Source organism: Balaenoptera acutorostrata, chromosome 5 (assembly GCF_949987535.1).
Source record: "Balaenoptera acutorostrata chromosome 5, mBalAcu1.1, whole genome shotgun sequence".
Classification (NCBI taxonomy): domain Eukaryota; kingdom Metazoa; phylum Chordata; class Mammalia; order Artiodactyla; family Balaenopteridae; genus Balaenoptera; species Balaenoptera acutorostrata.
This window is the reverse complement of record NC_080068.1, coordinates 137,752,432-137,770,262: the sequence shown is the minus strand read 5'-3', so window position 1 is coordinate 137,770,262 and position 17,831 is coordinate 137,752,432. Positions and strand designations below refer to the sequence as shown.

General features: G+C 38.5%; 1 protein-coding gene across 5 annotated transcripts; it reads left to right on the top strand.

The window, feature by feature from the left end:
- The first annotated feature begins 3,617 nt into the window (after positions 1-3,617).
- Positions 3,618-17,421, top strand: PCDH18 (protocadherin 18). Of its 5 annotated transcripts, XM_057547266.1 has the most exons (5): positions 3,618-6,671; positions 7,459-7,547; positions 7,638-7,801; positions 9,021-9,089; positions 15,457-15,593. In XM_057547266.1, exons 1-4 carry the CDS (start codon positions 4,194-4,196, stop codon positions 9,047-9,049), a joined length of 2,760 nt encoding a protein of 919 aa, XP_057403249.1. In that variant the 5' UTR covers positions 3,618-4,193; the 3' UTR covers positions 9,050-9,089; positions 15,457-15,593. The 5 variants fall into 5 exon arrangements, with proteins under 5 accessions (XP_057403249.1, XP_057403248.1, XP_057403247.1 ...); XM_057547265.1 differs by lacking the exon at positions 9,021-9,089 and having other exon boundaries at positions 15,548-15,784; XM_057547264.1 differs by lacking the exon at positions 9,021-9,089 and having other exon boundaries at positions 15,452-15,784.
- The last annotated feature ends 410 nt before the right edge of the window (positions 17,422-17,831 follow it).

Below are 17,831 nucleotides of genomic sequence, written 5' to 3'. Positions count from 1 at the left end.
TCTCTCTCTTGAATGGATGTTAGGAAGAAAACAAACACACAGAGGCTAAGAAAAAGAAACTAACCTTTGTTGTATGTTTACTCTGGGCCAGCCTCTACAGAAAGCAATTTTTAAATTCTTACAAGAATTCTTTATAGTAAATTATGATTATTCCCATAGAATTCGACAGACTCAGAGAAGATAAATAATTTGTTCAGGATTACACAGCTACCAACTGGTGGTACCTGCATTTGTACATGTGTTGGGCTCTGTAAAAAGTCAAGTGTTTTTTTTTATCTTAAACAGTTCCAGAGTACTGAGATTTCTTAACTTTACCAATTTTTGTCTGGTAAAGCTCTTGGTCTTATCTAATTTCCCAAGATATATGGTAGAGTAATTATTTAGGCTTGTTGCAGCCATTTGGTGTCAAGCAAGACCATGAGTTCCTCCTACAAGACATTTCACAACAAATGCTATGAGAAAGGTTATGATGGTATGCCAATCTGCAAGAAGATTCTGAGATCCCATATTAGTACAAATTAATAACTAAGAATTTTTAAACAAAATTCACATCTGCTTGTAAGAAATTTTAGTGAATGTAATTTTGTATTCCGGTACCAAAAATGTCACTATCCTTCATGTAGTAGAGAGATACACAAGCTTTACAACTGAGTCTTACATTTCCTTTCCTCCTCAGTAGGAAAGAAAACATTAAAAATTTAGAACTATAAAGCTTCGTTTTCTTTAAAACAAAAGCAATCACAATAAATGGCACAATAAAAGTGTTATTAGAGGTGACAGGATATATTGCATATGCCAGCTGGTATCTCTTCTCTAAGTTTAGCAATTTTCAGCCAACTGGGGCTGACGTGGTAAAAGGAGATTCGTGAATAAAATATGCACAACAGGAAGGAAGCAGCTGAGATTCTCCTCCAGGAGCTCATCACCTAGAGTGCCATAGTCCTCAAGAGGAGAAGCCACTTCCTTTCTGATCAACAAAGGCTGCCATATCAAAGGTGGACAGACTTTAAGGAACATACTATCACTGCCTCTTCAGTAAGATGTCTAAGAAGTTGTTTTAGAGGGTCTACCACTTCTTCATGACTTTGTAAAATTCCAGAAGAAGAAAGTTCAATCCAATCATCGTTAGATAACAACTAACAAGTTTATCCTTTTTTTCTCCCCGATACAAACCCTTTCACAAACACCAAGTGATATGGAAGACAGTTTTTTTTAGTATTTTCTATTCAGAGCTACCAAATAAGGACATTTTGAATTGTTGAAACTAATCAAAAGTTCGAAGGAAAGATTTAGTTTCTATTCTGTACTTATTGAAAACAAGTTTGAAAAACAGAGTAGTATATATTAAGGAGAAATCAAGAGCAAAATACTATCATGTAGGCATATATAATTCCTCAGGGAGAGACTGGCCAGCTGAAAATGAAGCAATATTTGGTAAGGATGACAGAGCAAGCAAGAAAAGCCCTTCTGCATGAAAGGATTCAAAGTTCTTTAATGATTTCCTCATGGAAACACATTCTTTATGAGTTTATATTAATTTACAACCTATTTTAAATATTTCAGTAAGTTACTTCTGAAGCTCTTTTTCACAATAATTAATTCTGTTCAAGCTCACTGTCAGAAATAAATGAAAGATTTTAAAGATATTTTTACTTTTTAAAGCATAGGGAAAGATGTCTTTCACATTAAGGTAATCAAATCCATTGCTCTTGGGGTTTTGGGGGGTAGACTTACCAAATCCACAAAGAAAACTCTCCTAGAACTAATGGAATTAGATTACCTTTGAATTCTCACCCCTACTTCGAATAGTCACTAATTCCTTTCTTTGCACTTTTGGTGTTTGCAAAGGGGTTCACTAAAGCCTGAATCGATATAATTATTGGCTCAGATCGTGAGAGATCTATGCCGGATGGCTATGGGTTTCTAAGATCCCAGTTGCTTGTGGTAGTTTTCCTAGTTTGCCTATAGGGTTTGGGGATCAGCAATTTGAAAGGGCTACAAACTTGTGAAACACTTTATTCATGGGGGCAGAATGTTCATCAGCGTGACCCAGTACTAAATACATACATTATAGGCATTTCTATTCTGCACAATTTGCCACACAGCACTAGTTTCTGGGGGGGGGGGGGAGACAATGGCTTATAAAATGCTTTTGAATGCCTAAAAAAGAAGGAGAGGTCACGCTACGAGTCCGACTCCTCTGCTTTCTTTTTTGGAAAGAACCTTCTTAGTTACTTTAGCTGAGCTCTGCTCAGAGTAAGCAAAGTGGAAAAATCAGAAAATTACGTTTTTTTATATGTTTCTGGGGGCAAAAGAGAGAGTGGGAGAAAATAAATGGAAAAAAAGTGACAGTGAGATTATGTGAAAGAGCAAATATGCAAGTGGATGAAGACAGCTGAGGAATAATGCAAGAGGTATGAAAAAAAGCAGCCAGAAAAGAGCCATGATGATAAACTTAAAGGGAACTGCAGAGCAGAAAGAACATCATAAATAATCATATTTTCAAATAAGAATAACGTATCAGTTTCTGTGACCTGGATAGAGCACAAACCTCCCATGATATTTCCTTAGCATTTTGATGCACACAAAATGCAATTTTCAGCTCAGGCATTTTATTCTTCAATGTAAACAAGCTTTGGGCTTTTAAAATACATATCCTAAAAGTGTTTTCATACATAATACATATATCATAAAAATTTGACTTGCAAACTACTGAGTCCATGTCCCCCCAAGTAGTCATTGTGAAGACTCACCACGTATAGAGATAGTACCTTATGGTAGAAATTGACATGCTAAAGCATGAAATGTCTTTTACCAAAGGTAAATAGGATTTTTTGAAGTACAGGACAAAGAAACATCATAGCCAATTTTGCCCAAACTCTAGGAGGGAAGTGTTACGAGGTAGAACTATATTGTTAATTAGTTTCAAATGCTTTGGTGTTCCTTTAAATCTTGCTAATTAAGAGAAATCAAGAGTGGAAAAAATAGCCCCTTTCTTATCTTCAAGGAATAAAGATGAAAGAAAAACAGAAAATGAAACCTCTTTTCTTGTTCTGTTCTTTAAAACAGAGCCCCAAGAAAACCTTGTGCTCACAGAAGGAGAAAGCCCCAAGTATTTACAGAGGGGGAGGGGAAGGAGGCGGGCTGAGAAGCATAATTAGAAGCAAGTTTTCACATTTGATTAAATTCCTCCACCAACAAAATGCACTTAGAGGTATTTTAAGTTAAACCAGTACTTAAGGGCTATGAAAAGCAAGATGATTGCATGTTTGTGGAAGAAGAAAGGGCAATTAAGAAAACCAGGCCAATTTAAAATGCCATATAAATAAAGGCGACCAGAAGTTGATTTAAAGTTTGTCTTCTGTAATTTGTCTCTCCTTTGTCGTGGCACGCTCAGAGAAAGTGAACGCGGGGGACGGAGGGGAGCAGGGGAGGGGAGGGGCGGAGGGGAGCAGGGGAGGGGAGGGGCGGAGGGGAGCAGGGGAGGGGAGGGGCGGAGGGGAGCAGGGGAGGGGAGGGATGGAGGGGAGCAGGGGAGGGGAGGGGCGGAGGGGTGCAGGGGAGGGGAGGGGCGGAGGGAGGGAGCCTGTCGAATCTTCCTCCTCCGTCTCGCTCCTTCTCTCTCCCTCTCCCACCCTCCACTCCCGTCCGCCCTGCCTTCGCTTTGCGGACTCCCTCGGCTTCTGATTTGGAAGGACGCTGATTGGCTGGAAGCGATTCAACGCACGCGGGGCAAGAGAGCTTTGTCTGAGTTGAAGTGAAGTTGTACAGATTTTAGACCGGAGTCAGCAATCACGGGCGTTTGGTCTCTGCAGCCGAGCGGAGAAAAGGAGAAGGAATCGCTGGGAAAAGAGCCGCTGCAGACTCCGCGGGCGCCCTGCGATAGATGCACGCCGACTACACAAGGGGGGAAACGCGGACGTGACACTCTTTCGCCTGCCAAGAGGACAAACGGCCGCACAAATGCAAGGACTGGACTCCATGCCGATATTATCTGGGAGTCGTGACACGGTGTGTATAAGACAAAAGTTTGCGAGCTGTTAATTGCTGTGCTGTGTTATTGAGAGACGCTTTCAAGTTTCGAGTACCAAATGTAGCCTAGCTTTAAGTTGCCAAAGGAAGTTGAGGGAATTGCTTTGCTGTTTTAACTGGCTCTGTGAGAGGAAATCTCATAAAACTGACCGAGGTACCAAATGAATGCTAAAATGCACTTTAGATTTGTTTTTGCACTCCTGGTGGTATCTTTCAACTCCGAGGTACTGGGCAAGAATTTGAAATACAGGATTTATGAGGAGCAGAGGGTTGGATCGGTAATTGCAAGATTATCAGAGGATGTGGCTGATATTTTAGTTAAGCTACCTAATCCTTCTACTGTTCGCTTCCGAGCCATGCAGAGGGGCAATTCTCCTCTACTCGTGGTCAACGAGGATAGCGGGGAAATCAGCATAGGGGCAAAAATTGACCGCGAACAACTATGCCAGAAAAACTTGAACTGTTCCATAGAGTTTGATGTGATCACTCTACCCACTGAGCATCTGCAGCTTTTCCATATTGAAGTTGAAGTGTTGGATATTAATGACAATTCTCCCCAGTTTTCAAGACCTCTCATACCGATTGAGATATCAGAGAGTGCAGCAGTTGGGACCCGTATCCCTCTGGACAGTGCATTTGATCCGGATGTTGGGGAAAATTCCCTCCACACGTACTCTCTCTCTGCCAATGATTTTTTTAATATCGAGGTTCGGACTAGGACTGATGGAGCTAAGTATGCAGAACTCATAGTGGTCAGAGAGCTGGATCGGGAGCTGAAGTCAAGCTATGAGCTCCAGCTCACCGCCTCGGACATGGGGGTGCCTCAGAGGTCTGGCTCATCCATACTAAAAATCAGCATTTCCGACTCTAATGACAACAGCCCTGCTTTTGAGCAGCAGTCTTATATAATACAGCTCTTAGAAAACTCCCCCATTGGCACTTTGCTGCTAGATCTGAATGCCACTGATCCAGATGAGGGCGCTAATGGGAAAATCGTCTATTCCTTCAGCAGTCATGTGTCTCCCAAAATTATAGAGACTTTTAAGATTGATTCAGAAAGAGGACATTTGACTCTTTTCAAGCAAGTGGATTATGAAATCACCAAATCCTATGAGATTGATGTTCAGGCTCAGGATTTGGGTCCAAATTCAATCCCAGCTCACTGCAAAATTATAATTAAGGTTGTGGATGTTAATGACAATAAGCCTGAAATTAACATAAACCTCATGTCCCCCGGAAAAGAAGAAATATCTTATATCTTTGAAGGGGATCCTATTGACACATTTGTTGCCTTGGTCAGGGTTCAGGACAAGGATTCTGGGCTGAATGGAGAAATAGTTTGTAGGCTTCACGGACATGGTCACTTTAAACTTCAGAAGACTTACGAAAACAATTATTTAATCTTGACAAATGCCACGCTGGATAGAGAAAAGAGGTCTGAATACAGTTTGACTGTAATCGCTGAGGACAAGGGGACACCCAGTCTCTCAACAGTAAAACATTTTACTGTTCAAATCAATGATATAAATGACAATCCACCCCACTTCCAGAGAAGTCGATACGAATTTGCAATCTCAGAGAATAACTCGCCAGGGGCATATATCACCACTGTCACAGCCACAGATCCCGATCTTGGAGAAAATGGGCAAGTCACGTATACCATGTTGGAGAGTTTTATCCTGGGGAGTTCCATAACTACATATGTAACCATTGACCCGTCTAACGGAGCCATCTATGCCCTCAGAATCTTTGATCATGAGGAAGTGAGTCAGATCACTTTCGTGGTAGAAGCCAGAGATGGTGGAAGTCCAAAGCAACTTGTAAGCAATACCACAGTTGTACTCACCATCATTGATGAAAATGACAACATCCCTGTGGTTATAGGACCGGCACTGCGCAATAATACCGCAGAAATCGCCATCCCCAAAGGGGCTGAAAGCGGCTTTCATGTCACAAGAATAAGGGCAATGGACAGAGACTCTGGTGTGAATGCTGAACTCAGCTGCTCCATAGTAGCAGGTAATGAGGAGAATATCTTCGTAATTGATCCACGATCATGTGACATCCATACCAATGTCAGCATGGAATCTGTTCCCTACACAGAATGGGAGCTCTCAGTTGTCATCCAGGACAAAGGCAATCCTCAGCTGCATACCAAAGTCCTTCTGAAGTGTATGATCTTTGAATATGCAGAGTCAGTGACAAGTACAGCCATGACCTCAGTAAGCCAGGCATCCTTGGATGTCTCCATGATTATAATTATTTCCTTAGGAGCAATTTGTGCAGTGTTGTTGGTTATTATGGTGCTGTTTGCAACTAGGTGTAACCGAGAAAAGAAAGACACTAGATCCTACAACTGCAGAGTAGCGGAATCAACTTACCAGCATCACCCAAAAAGACCCTCCAGGCAGATCCACAAAGGGGACATCACATTGGTGCCTACCGTAAACGGCACTCTGCCCATCAGATCTCATCACAGACCGTCTCCTTCTTCATCTCCTACCTTAGAAAGAGGGCAAATGGGCAGCCGGCAGAGTCACAACAGTCACCAGTCCCTCAACAGTTTGGTGACAATCTCATCGAACCACGTGCCAGAGAATTTCTCATTAGAACTCACCCATGCCACCCCTGCTGTTGAGGTAAGATCATACCCTCCACCTATTCACTGACAAAGTCAGCTGTTAGTGATCAGAAGTTGTGTATGTGTTAGTTCTTAAACGTTTCCATTACTAAGGAACAATACTAACAATATGCAAATTAAATAGGATACCAGTTACATTATGTAGGTATAGCAAGTATACACACATTTTGCATACTGTCTTAAGGTTTTCATAAAGAATTTACTTGCATGTACCATGTGTAATATTGAAAAGTAAATGTGAAGCTAGCAAAGGACTATCTAATTAGAGTCCCCTTATCCTCAGATTATGATACCTCAAGCTAGAAATAAACAGGCTTGCTTTATTCTCAATAGTTGTGGTCTCTAAGAAAAATTAAAAACTGGGGTCTCCAGAATCCCATCTCAGTGCATGTGTATTTGTTCAGCTTTTGAAATGTTTCTGACATTATTTTAACTACATGTGTTAGAATGTATTTTACAGCATTTTCCATGTATTTTTATAACTGATCACTTTAATCTGAACTATAAAATAGAGGGAATCAATCAGTTTTCTATAAAGGAATCCTCTTTCAAAAAGAGAATGTCAGCTGTATGAGCGCATCCAAATTTCTCTGGGATGCACTTCAGTTCTGTTTGGTGGCTGGCTGCATGGTCCTTCAGAGTGCAGCGTATGTAAATCTTTAAAACGGAGGTAGTATGTTCAGTTAATTAGCATGAAATAGTGAGTAACTGTATTTGCTTGCTTAAAGCTTTTGAGTATTGGGGGATTTGTTTCCAGGAATCAGTACTGTCTGTTTGGTTTCCAGCAGGTCTCCCAGCTTCTTTCAATGCTTCACCAGGGACAATATCAACCAAGGCCAAGTTTTCGAGGAAACAAATATTCCAGGAGCTATAGGTATGAATTACCCTCGTGCTACCTATTAAGTCTCAGATAACACGAACGCTGAAGACTAAAAACTATACTTTCTCTGATTTCTCTTTCTAGATATGCCCTTCAAGACATGGACAAATTTAGCTTGAAAGACAGTGGCCGTGGTGACAGTGAAGCAGGAGACAGTGATTATGATTTGGGGCGAGATTCTCCAATAGACAGGTTGCTGGGCGAAGGATTCAGCGACCTGTTTCTTACAGATGGAAGAATTCCAGCAGGTAAGAGCGTGGTGATAGATAAATCCTTATTTTCAGATCGACTACACCAGTGAAGTGAGCAATTTCTCCCATGCTTTTACTTCTTCTTTGTTCTTTGCACTAAAGTATCTGTAATACACACACCATTAGCAGTGAACATAGACTGAAACAATTTTAAATTGTTTAATTAAAATTCATAGTAAACAGTTGGTAGAGAAAGGAAATAAGCAGGAGAGCTTAAGAGGACAAGACGGAAGGAGTGGGGAGAGGAGGAGAGAAAATGACCCCCCTCCCCTCCTCTCTCTACCCCATCTACTACCGTCATAGGACACTCTTGAGCAACTCTGTAAAATTACTGGGTGGTTGTTTTTATTCAGAGAGCCTGTTTTGGTGCCTAGTGGTGAACTGGACTATAATTTGGAGGACACATTTCCTGTGATGGGAACCAACTCGCATAATCAGAGATTAAAATACACCAGGGAATGGTACACTTTAATCACTAAAAATAGGAGAAAGAATGCATCTTTGTAGGTGGTAGGCATGGAGTAATGTTGCCACCTTTCATTTTATGTGTCCACTGTAAATGGAAGAGGAACAGGAGTCCAAGAGGGGAATTTATAACTACACAGCTCGATGGAAGAGACCCTATTAAGTTACGAGCTATATTTTCCTTAGACTCCCTTCTCTCCAATCCTGCAGTAGAAACTCTCAGATCCCGCTGAGTAAATACTGGCTGCATCACTGTAGCAACCCTGTTACTAAAGACTGTAATAATATATCAACCCTTAGGAACATATTCCTTTGGCTACTTATGTTTCTAAATTCCACGAAATGTTGATCAAATAACTGCCACCTGACAAATGAATAAGTGAAGTGATAAATGAAAGAAAGGCAGAACAAAACTATATTACCTTGCTGAGTCCATGGAACAACTGTTTTCTAAGTACAGATAAATAAGAGAGTTTAGGAAATAGACATGGGAGAGCTTCAGAGAGCCAGAGAAATTCAGTGGAAATCAGTACATAGGAACTCTATCTCTCGTAAACTGAAGTAGTAGTGGCGGCAGTAGCTGCAGCAGTATTAATATTAGTCCTAGCGGTCGCAGCAGTGGTTACCAGCGACGCCCTAGTACTTACTCTGGGCCCATGAGGAATTCTATACCTGAACAACTTCTTGCAACACTTTGACACAGGAATTAATGGTGGCGGTAATAACAGTAGTGTTCATATTTTTTTTTTAGATTTGAAAACTGAAGCTTATAAAGGTTAAAAAAAAGTATCCAAAATCAAGCAATTTGTACATGATAGAGGTGAGATTTGAACCTATCCCTCTACGCATTAAACACTAATCTATCAAGAATAATATAAAGTAACAGGTTTTTATTTTTTTGTAATATGTTGAATGTCATATTTGTTCTTACATTCTAAAGTCTTACAGTACTACTGTCTGTAACCTATTAAATGCTGCTTATTTAACTATGCTATTACCGTAAAAGATACTGCATTTCTGGCAGGATGAATGTATGGGAAGGACTTCTAGCGGCATGAAGGGCTACAATCAATGTACACTGAGAGCCGAGATACTTAGAGTCACCCATGGTGTCTTTTTCTTTTTCTTTTTTTAATGCATAGACTCCCTAGACCCATTTAAAGAGAAATCCTTGAAAACCTAGTGGAATATATATGGCCTAAGACAACTTGCTCAAAGAGAAACAGTTTTATTCTTCTTACCCATGAAATGAAAGAGCGGGCTGAATTTCTATGATTCTGTGATCCTGATGGAACTCTAATTTTGAATATTGATCCCTAATTTTGAATAAGATGATTTCCCAAATTACATTATTTCATAAAACAGAAAAGTAACATCATGGGTATAATATCAATTATCTCATTATATATGTTATTTTTTCACTTGTAGAAAGTCGACTCATTGACACAATTCTATCAGTATAGTTAAAAGGAGAATAACTGCTCCTACTTAGATAACCTTGCCATTTCTGAGCCTAAATTATACCTAAAGTCCTTTTTTAATTCTGAAATTATATAATTCAATAGCTAATCATGGTCTAATTTTTTAAAAAAGGTCACGATGCCTCTTTCACTCTATCCTATATTTTCAAAGTTACCACCACCAGCTATGTTCATGGCAGGAGAGTTACCTAATGCTTGAATTAAAGTAATTAAAGTAAATGTTAAAGAATAAAGACATCTGGGAAACAACAGGTAGATACTGATAAACTCTAGATAATAGTGAGTCTTATTTAGTGAGTAACTTGAGTCTCCTCCTAAGTTACATTTCTTTTCAAAGTTAGAGGCTCACCTTTATATTATCACCAACACCAGTGAATATATAGACAATTCTTTACAAAACAATTCCATATTTACACAATCATACTTAATCTGGGTGTGTGGTGGGAGAGCTGGGGTATGGCATCGTACTGCAATAGACTGTATCAGAGTACATACACTTCTGCCTGACTAGCAACCTGCCTCTATGTGGGGTGTTGTAGAAAGTATTCTAGAGGCATAGAGCACCAGGAAATCACCAATGAGCCATAAAATATCTTAAGCTTTATGCATGGTTGGCTATTAGAAATGTGCATAATCAAATATCTGTACAAAGATAACCATCCCTTAATTATGACCATCATTCTGATGATACATCACCCATATTCTGGCTTATTCTTCACCCTGGCAGCTTCTGCTGGCACATTAGGGTGTAAAATTTGTGCTTTATAAACTTTATATTCCCAGGAAATATCCCAAGTAGAAAAAAAAAAAAAAAGTCCACATCTGAATGCCATTAACAGAAATCAGCACAGTTTTTCTAAAGCATGAATATTTTTAGAACTTCAGTGTATTATTCCAACAATGTTTTTTCTGCATTAGACTGTGATCAAATATAGATTATGTTATGTTGCTTTGCCTGCCAAACAGGGTCATTTCTGGTCATTCATTCTATTAATTCCCACAGGAGGATCCTGCATTCTGAGCAGTAAAGTCAGCACGCATTTTTGTCTGTTGGCTCATGTTTGTCAACATACTTTCTTCCTTACTCAGTCAACTTTGAACCACAACACTACATATATGCTTGCAAAATCTCGCTTTTCCCAAAGTGTTAGCTACACCAGGATGTTCTTGTGATACCCCTCCTTGATTGGGCACATTCCATTTTTTTAATCATTGTATCATCTGTGATTACTTAATTCAAACATTTGTCTTTAATTCCATGTCCTCACCATTCTCATGGCGGGTATCCTACTTCTGGCCTTTCTTCCATGGCTGGTTTTCTGTACCAGCACATGAATTGATATTCACTCTCCAGTAGCTTCTTTCTTTGTCAAATCTTTCTTTCATACAGCTTGAACAACTTTTTCAGAACATTTTAATTTATACTTTTTGTTTCAAAAGCAATAATTGACTTTTGTTGCCTGGCAACACCGAATTCAGCTATTTATCTTGGCATTCCAAGGCCAATGAAATCCACTCCTAGCTTATTAACTTTCAATTTTTTTTTTTTGGTATCTTTTGCAATAGGCAGAGCCATCTCTTCCCGTAACACACCAATCCTTTGCTCATGTCACCTTTCTACCTGAAAAAGTGGCTTCTCTTCACTTTGTCTTCTATTCATCTCTCAAAGTTTGTTTCAAGTTGCTCTTTCTTTAACTACTTCAGCATCCACCTCTACTCTTTTCTTTTTTTAAATTTTATTTTTACTGAAGTAGAGTTGCTGTACAATATTATATAAGTTATAGATGTGCAATACAGTGATTCACAATTTTTAAAGGTTATACTCCATTTACAGTTATTATAGAACATTGGCTATATTCCCTGTGCTGTACAATATATCCTTGTAGCTTATTTATTTTATACCTAACAGTTTGTACTGCTTAATCCCTTACCCCTATCTTGCCCCTCCCCACTTCCGTCTCTCCATTGTTAACAACTAGCTTGTTCTCTACATCCGTGAGTCTGCTTCTTTTTTGTTATATTCACTAGTTTGTTGTAGTTTTTTAGATTCCACATATAAGTGACATTGTACAGTATTTTTTTTTTCTTTTTTTAACATGCCCTCATCATTGTATAGTTTGGCACTTTAACTGGGCATTTATGACCTCATTTGTAACACTTGATTATTCTTATACCAGAAGCCATTTGAGGGCAGGAAGCTATCATAGCACTTTACATATGGCAGGCTCTTAATAGATAATTGATTGATCACTCAATGACTAATGGCTTGATAGATGTTAGGCATATGTTTTTCTTCTTATGTGCCATGCTTGCTTCCTGCCCTACCTAAAAGGTCTAGCACAGGGGCAAAATTGGCCATCATGCTGTGGGAAAAAAGAGTTCTCTGTTTCCCCATGACTTTCCCTTTCCAGAGGAAATTTAACCACCTGACAGAGCTTTCAAGGAGCGACAGGAAGGTTGGCCACTTGCACCACTAGCCAACAAGTTCTGATTCATTGGATACGGTGTGGAACATCTGTGGCTCTAAGTTACATGTACACTGAGGATGATTTCGAGCAGTTGAGTCTCAGGAAAAAGGTTGAAAATATCAATGAAATTAAGAAATGCCCTCTTCTGTGTCACTGCTCTTCCATCTCTATTATTTTGGCCCTCCTTCTCTCCGTTAGTCTTTATTCATCAATTTTTCATATTTTTTGAATTTTAAAATTTTATGTTAATTTATTTTTTTATTACTAAAGCCCCATTTATTTACTGTGAAGTTATAAAATAGCATTCCCTGTCTAAAAACTCCTATGACCAAATTTATTTTTAATATGAACTGTTGTTTGAATCACCCAGATGGTACTGATGGTTATTTTCATTATGTTCAGTTCTCTAGAAAGCTGATCATGCTCGGGATTCTTAGAAGCTTGTGTAATTTTTCCCTTTTCCCCCTGTCATTAAACATTAAAACAAAACAAAGCCAATCAAACAATTAAGTCCTTCCCACAGAATTAAAGACCAGAAAACAAATGAAGAGGTGTCATCAGGTCTGTTCCCCTTCCTTCTAAAAGGATGTGAGTAAGACAATATAGACAGGTCTCCTTTCCATTTTCAGAAACTCAGGGAATTAGGAAAAAGAAAATTCATTACCACTTTGATAGTTATTTCAGTACTTAGAAAACCTCACTGCTATGAAGGTATTCCAGTTACTTTCAACACATTTTTGTTTTGTCCACATTTAAATGATGAACAACGACAGTTGGTAAATATTTCCAAATAGTAATAATGCATTAACTCAGCACATCTAAACATCTTTTTATTCTTGCTTATTTAAATGTAACCTTTCTTCATAGCAAAATGACACAAGGATTCTCAATATTGCTGTCTTTCTCTCATGCCATTGTGATTCCCATGGGATTGGCATTCACACTATCCAGCATCTTCCCTACTTTGAATTTCTAGCCTTCCTAGCAAGCAGACGTTTCTTCTCACAGTTCTTGCTCTCATTTTTGTCCCTCAACTTACCCCTTCTCTATTAAAAATTGAGGCCCAGAATGGATGAGGTATAAGGACAGAATTATCTTCAAGGCTCAAATGATGAAAAGCAGTGACTTCCACACCTTTGAACAAAGTCCTTTACTTCTCCTTTTCTGAAGGCAACATTTATTCTTCACTTTTCCTTTTTGTGCATAAATCTTTTCCAAAATTTTCTTTTAAGGCATAAGAACACTAAATACGGGATCTACCCTGCTAACAAAGTTGTAACTGTACAATACAGTATCATTAACTGTAGGTACAGTGTTGTACAGCAGAGCTCTTGAACTTAATCTTGCTTAACTGAAAATTTATGCCTGTTAATCAGCAATTCCCCATTTCCCCCTCTCCCTAATTCCTATTAACCACCATTTCACTCCTGGATTCTATGAATTTGACCATTTTAGATGCCTCATATACAGGGAATCATGCAGTTATGTGTCCTCCTGTGACTAGCTTATTTCTTATTTCGCTAAGCTTAATGTCCTCAAGATTCATCCACATTATCACATATTAGAGAGTTTTCTTCTTTTTTAAGGTGGAATAATATTCCATTGTATGCGTATACTACATTTCCATGAAACATTCAGTGGGCATTTAGGTTGTTTTCACATCTTGGTTATTGTGAACAGTGCTGTAGTGAACAGAAGAATGCTAATATCTCTTCGAGATCCTGATTTCAACTCTTTTGGATAAATATCCAAAGATGGGATTACTGGCTCATACAGTAGTTCTCTTTTTTAATGTTTTGAGTAACCTCCATATTATTTTCCATAGTGATTGCACCATTTTACATTCCTCACAACAGTGTACAAGGGTTCCAAGTTTTCCTCACTCCCCCTCACTTGTTATTGTTTGGGTTTTTTGGTTTGTGTTTTATTACAGCCATCCTGTAATAAAACTGGTTTGAGGTGATTTCTTATTGTGCTTTTTGATTTGCATTTCCCTGATGATTAGAAAATATGTAGCTAATGCCCACTCTATGCAGACACTTCAGACCTTTCCCAGGTGCTGGGGGTACAACAATAAGCACACTGGACAACTAGCTTCCCCTGACCAGGGATTTGGCATTGGTCAAGAGTCAGCCTTTTTTTAGCAATAACTTGGGAGGAAGAGAAATCTTTCTTAAGCAGCCAGATCTACAGAATTAGCTCTGAATATGTTAGGATGGCTGATATCAATCCAATTTTCATTCAAATCTAAGATAATTACCTTGCATTTTCTGAATTCTGTCATTTGCTCTAAAATGAAATCATGATATTGAAGAGACCTAAGCTGTCACTGAAAAAGATGGATGGTTTGTGGAGTATATTTTACATCTTCACATTTCTTGGTTGTTCTGTAGTTTAGTTATCACATTTGCCAAATTTAGAGTTTTGCCCTCTTCATTTTTCTGCTTTGGTCTCATATCATCGATTATCTTCTATGAGTGTAACCACTCACATTCCAACAGTGCATCATAACATCTGGAAGAACTAACCAATGGTTTTTCATATTCTTCTTCTTTTGATGACTTTTCCAACTCTTTGAATTTCAAACCTCTAAAAGACTTCTTAACAGGGTAACTGCAGATGCCTGGTATTTGAGGATAATTTGCACTGCTGTTTTAAGGAACAAGTTGATAAATAATCCAGAATACTTTTAAGAGAGATTGATAAGTATAATTACCTGATAGATTATTATATTCTCAATGCCTCCATTAAAAGTAAAGTAGGTCAGATAGACCCCAATATCTAGAAGGTACTCAATGGTAGTACTCAAGGTTTATCTGGTGGCATTCTAAAGTTATGGATTTCCCCTTACAGCTCTGGGTTTTTATAGAGTTTATGTTCAGCAAATATTTCATCACCCACACCTTAGCTCTTTTCCAAACTTCTTCATTAGTAAGTTGTCAATCCATTTTCTCATTACATGAGTAGCAGACGATATCCCTGAGAAGTACATGAGTCATAACCCTCCTTTGCTTATCTGATAGACAAAAATATATATATACCAGGTCCATAAAACCAGTAGTCAAATCAAAACTGTAACTGTAGTCCACCTCATATGTATAATCATGGGTTAGTATCATGGTCATAGTTTTAAATTGTCTTATTCTATGTTTTAAAAAAATAAAATGATAATTTTTTTCTATTATTTTGAGTCACACGAAGTATAATAACGAATCCCCACTGCTTTCCTTGAGTGCAGCTATGCGGCTGTGCACGGAAGAGTGCAGGGTCCTGGGACACTCTGACCAGTGCTGGATGCCAGCTCTGCCCTCACCTTCCTCTGATTATAGGAGTAACATGTTCATTCCGGGGGAAGAATTCCCAGCACAGCCCCAGCAGCAACATCCGCATCCGAGTCTTGAGGATGACACCCAGCCGGTAGATGCTGGTGAGAAGAAGAAGAGTTTTTCCACTTTTGGGAAGGACTCTCCAAACGATGAGGACTCTGGGGATACCAGCACGTCCTCTCTGCTCTCGGAAATGAGCAATGTGTTCCAGCGCCTCTTACCCGCTTCCCTGGACACCTATTCTGAGTGCAGTGAGATCGATCGATCCAACTCTCTGGAACGCCGGAAGGGACCTTTGTCAGCCAAGACTGTGGGTTACCCACAAGGGGTGGCGGCCTGGGCGGCCAGTACGCATTTTCAAAACCCCACCACCAACTCTGGCCCCCCACTTGGAACTCACTCCAGTGTGCAGCCTTCTTCAAAATGGTTGCCGGCCATGGAGGAGATCCCTGAAAATTATGAAGAGGATGATTTTGACAATGTGCTCAACCACCTCAATGATGGCAAACATGAACTCATGGATGCCAGTGAGCTAGTGGCTGAGATTAACAAACTGCTTCAAGATGTCCGCCAGAGCTAGGAAATGACAGCAAAGCATTTTTGTTTCCATATATGTGGAAATAGGGGACAGCGAAAACCCTGCAAGAACTGGCATTGCCACATCGTTGCATTTATCATAAATGTGTCTGTGTATATTGAATATTAAATACTGTATTTTCGTATGTACACAATGCAAGTGTGATTATTTTAATCTGTATTTTAAAAATACATTTGTACCTTATATTTATGTGTAATTTAACAGACAAATTTTATTTTTTTACTCCCATGATAAACATGTGTCTCCTAATCATGTAGAAACTAGCCACTGTTCAAATCTGATATAATATGCAACCACAAAGTATAAAGGCACTGCTTAGATTAGTTGTGTTGGGGAAGAAACTGTTAGGCTGTAGGGACAATCCCACTAAAGCATTATTCAATTCTTAGTTCCATTAAGTGATCCAGCTTCTATTTTCTTTAACTTTGTTAAAAAAGTAAGCATCAAGAAAAATGTTTAACTCTTTTATTATTATCGTTGTTATTATTTTTACTGGTCTCTGCTAGTTCTGGGAGTTGGATTCTTACAGTAAAATTGAAACATGAGGTGAAATTTTATTTCAGGACTGGGAAGTATCTTTCACAGACAATGATGTAAAAAAACAGGACTAGAATCGGTTTTCTGACTCCCAGGCTCCTACTATTCCAGGACATCACACTGGCCTGTTCTTGAGAATATTTCTGCTAAAGTATTATCATCTATTCATAATCAAGGTAAACAATGAATTTTATTCCATCCTTGTAATATGAGAGGTGCCCCAAGGAAATGGAATCTGTCTTTTAAATGGATAACAGTGTGTATTTTAACAGCATAAAGTATTAATGGACAAAGACAATTATGTCGGTGTCCCTCCTAGGGTAGTAAATATAATTGATTTATCCTGAAACTCTTCTATTTGAATCTTCCCCTCTCCTCTCACAATACTTGAACATGTTTATTTTTTGTAATGTTTTTCGCTATAACTCTTCACTCTTAGCTTTTGTCTCTAGTGCATGATCTCATATTTTTGCTTTTATTTTTAGTATAAGAACATTTATAAAATTACAGTTTTTGTTATTGCAATTCTGTTTTATTTGTTGTGTGACAAACGGCAAATTCTTTATTTATTGTGCTGTTATCTCTCTGTGTGGAATGCCTTGGAAAGGGAGATCGTTGTTATTATGACTGTTCTCATTTATGACCTAGCTTCTATTAATGTTATTTCTATGAATACACTATCTTGATTGTACTCTCCAGAAAATTTTACTGTCAATGAAAATAAAAGGAAAATTGAAGTAAAGCTAAAGAACTGTCCATACATCAGAGTCCTGTTCCTACATATATGTTCAAAAGTTTTGCATCAAGCATACCCCTCATGAGAGGGTAATTCAGAGTTGTGTTTTGAATAGTAGAGAGGGAATATTCAACTGGCTTGGAAACAAGAAAAACCACAATGGAAAAGGAATGAATTTGAGATCTGTAATGGAAATGAAAGCAGTCTACCATATTTCCAGTAGATTAAAGAATTGAAATGCATTTGAAGTATAAAGAAAAAGGAATAATCAATAGTAACCACTTGAACATTTCTCAAATTATTTCTCAGAACATTTTGTGCTAAGTTGTGTCAGGAAAAAAAGTGTACCCTTGCACTGTTTCCAAGAGGTGAAAATATTATCTTCTTTGGTTTACTAGTAGGGAAATGAAATACTA

Bases quoted from the DNA above. Each gene is read 5' to 3' on its own strand.
- PCDH18 (XM_057547262.1), top strand. From the start codon at position 4,194: ATGAATGCTAAAATGCACTTTAGATTTGTTTTTGCACTCCTGGTGGTA. The intron at 7,548-7,637 runs GTATGAATTACC...TTCTCTTTCTAG, and splicing joins AAATATTCCAGGAGCTATAG to ATATGCCCTTCAAGACATGG. The intron at 7,802-15,456 runs GTAAGAGCGTGG...CCTTGAGTGCAG, and splicing joins AGATGGAAGAATTCCAGCAG to CTATGCGGCTGTGCACGGAA.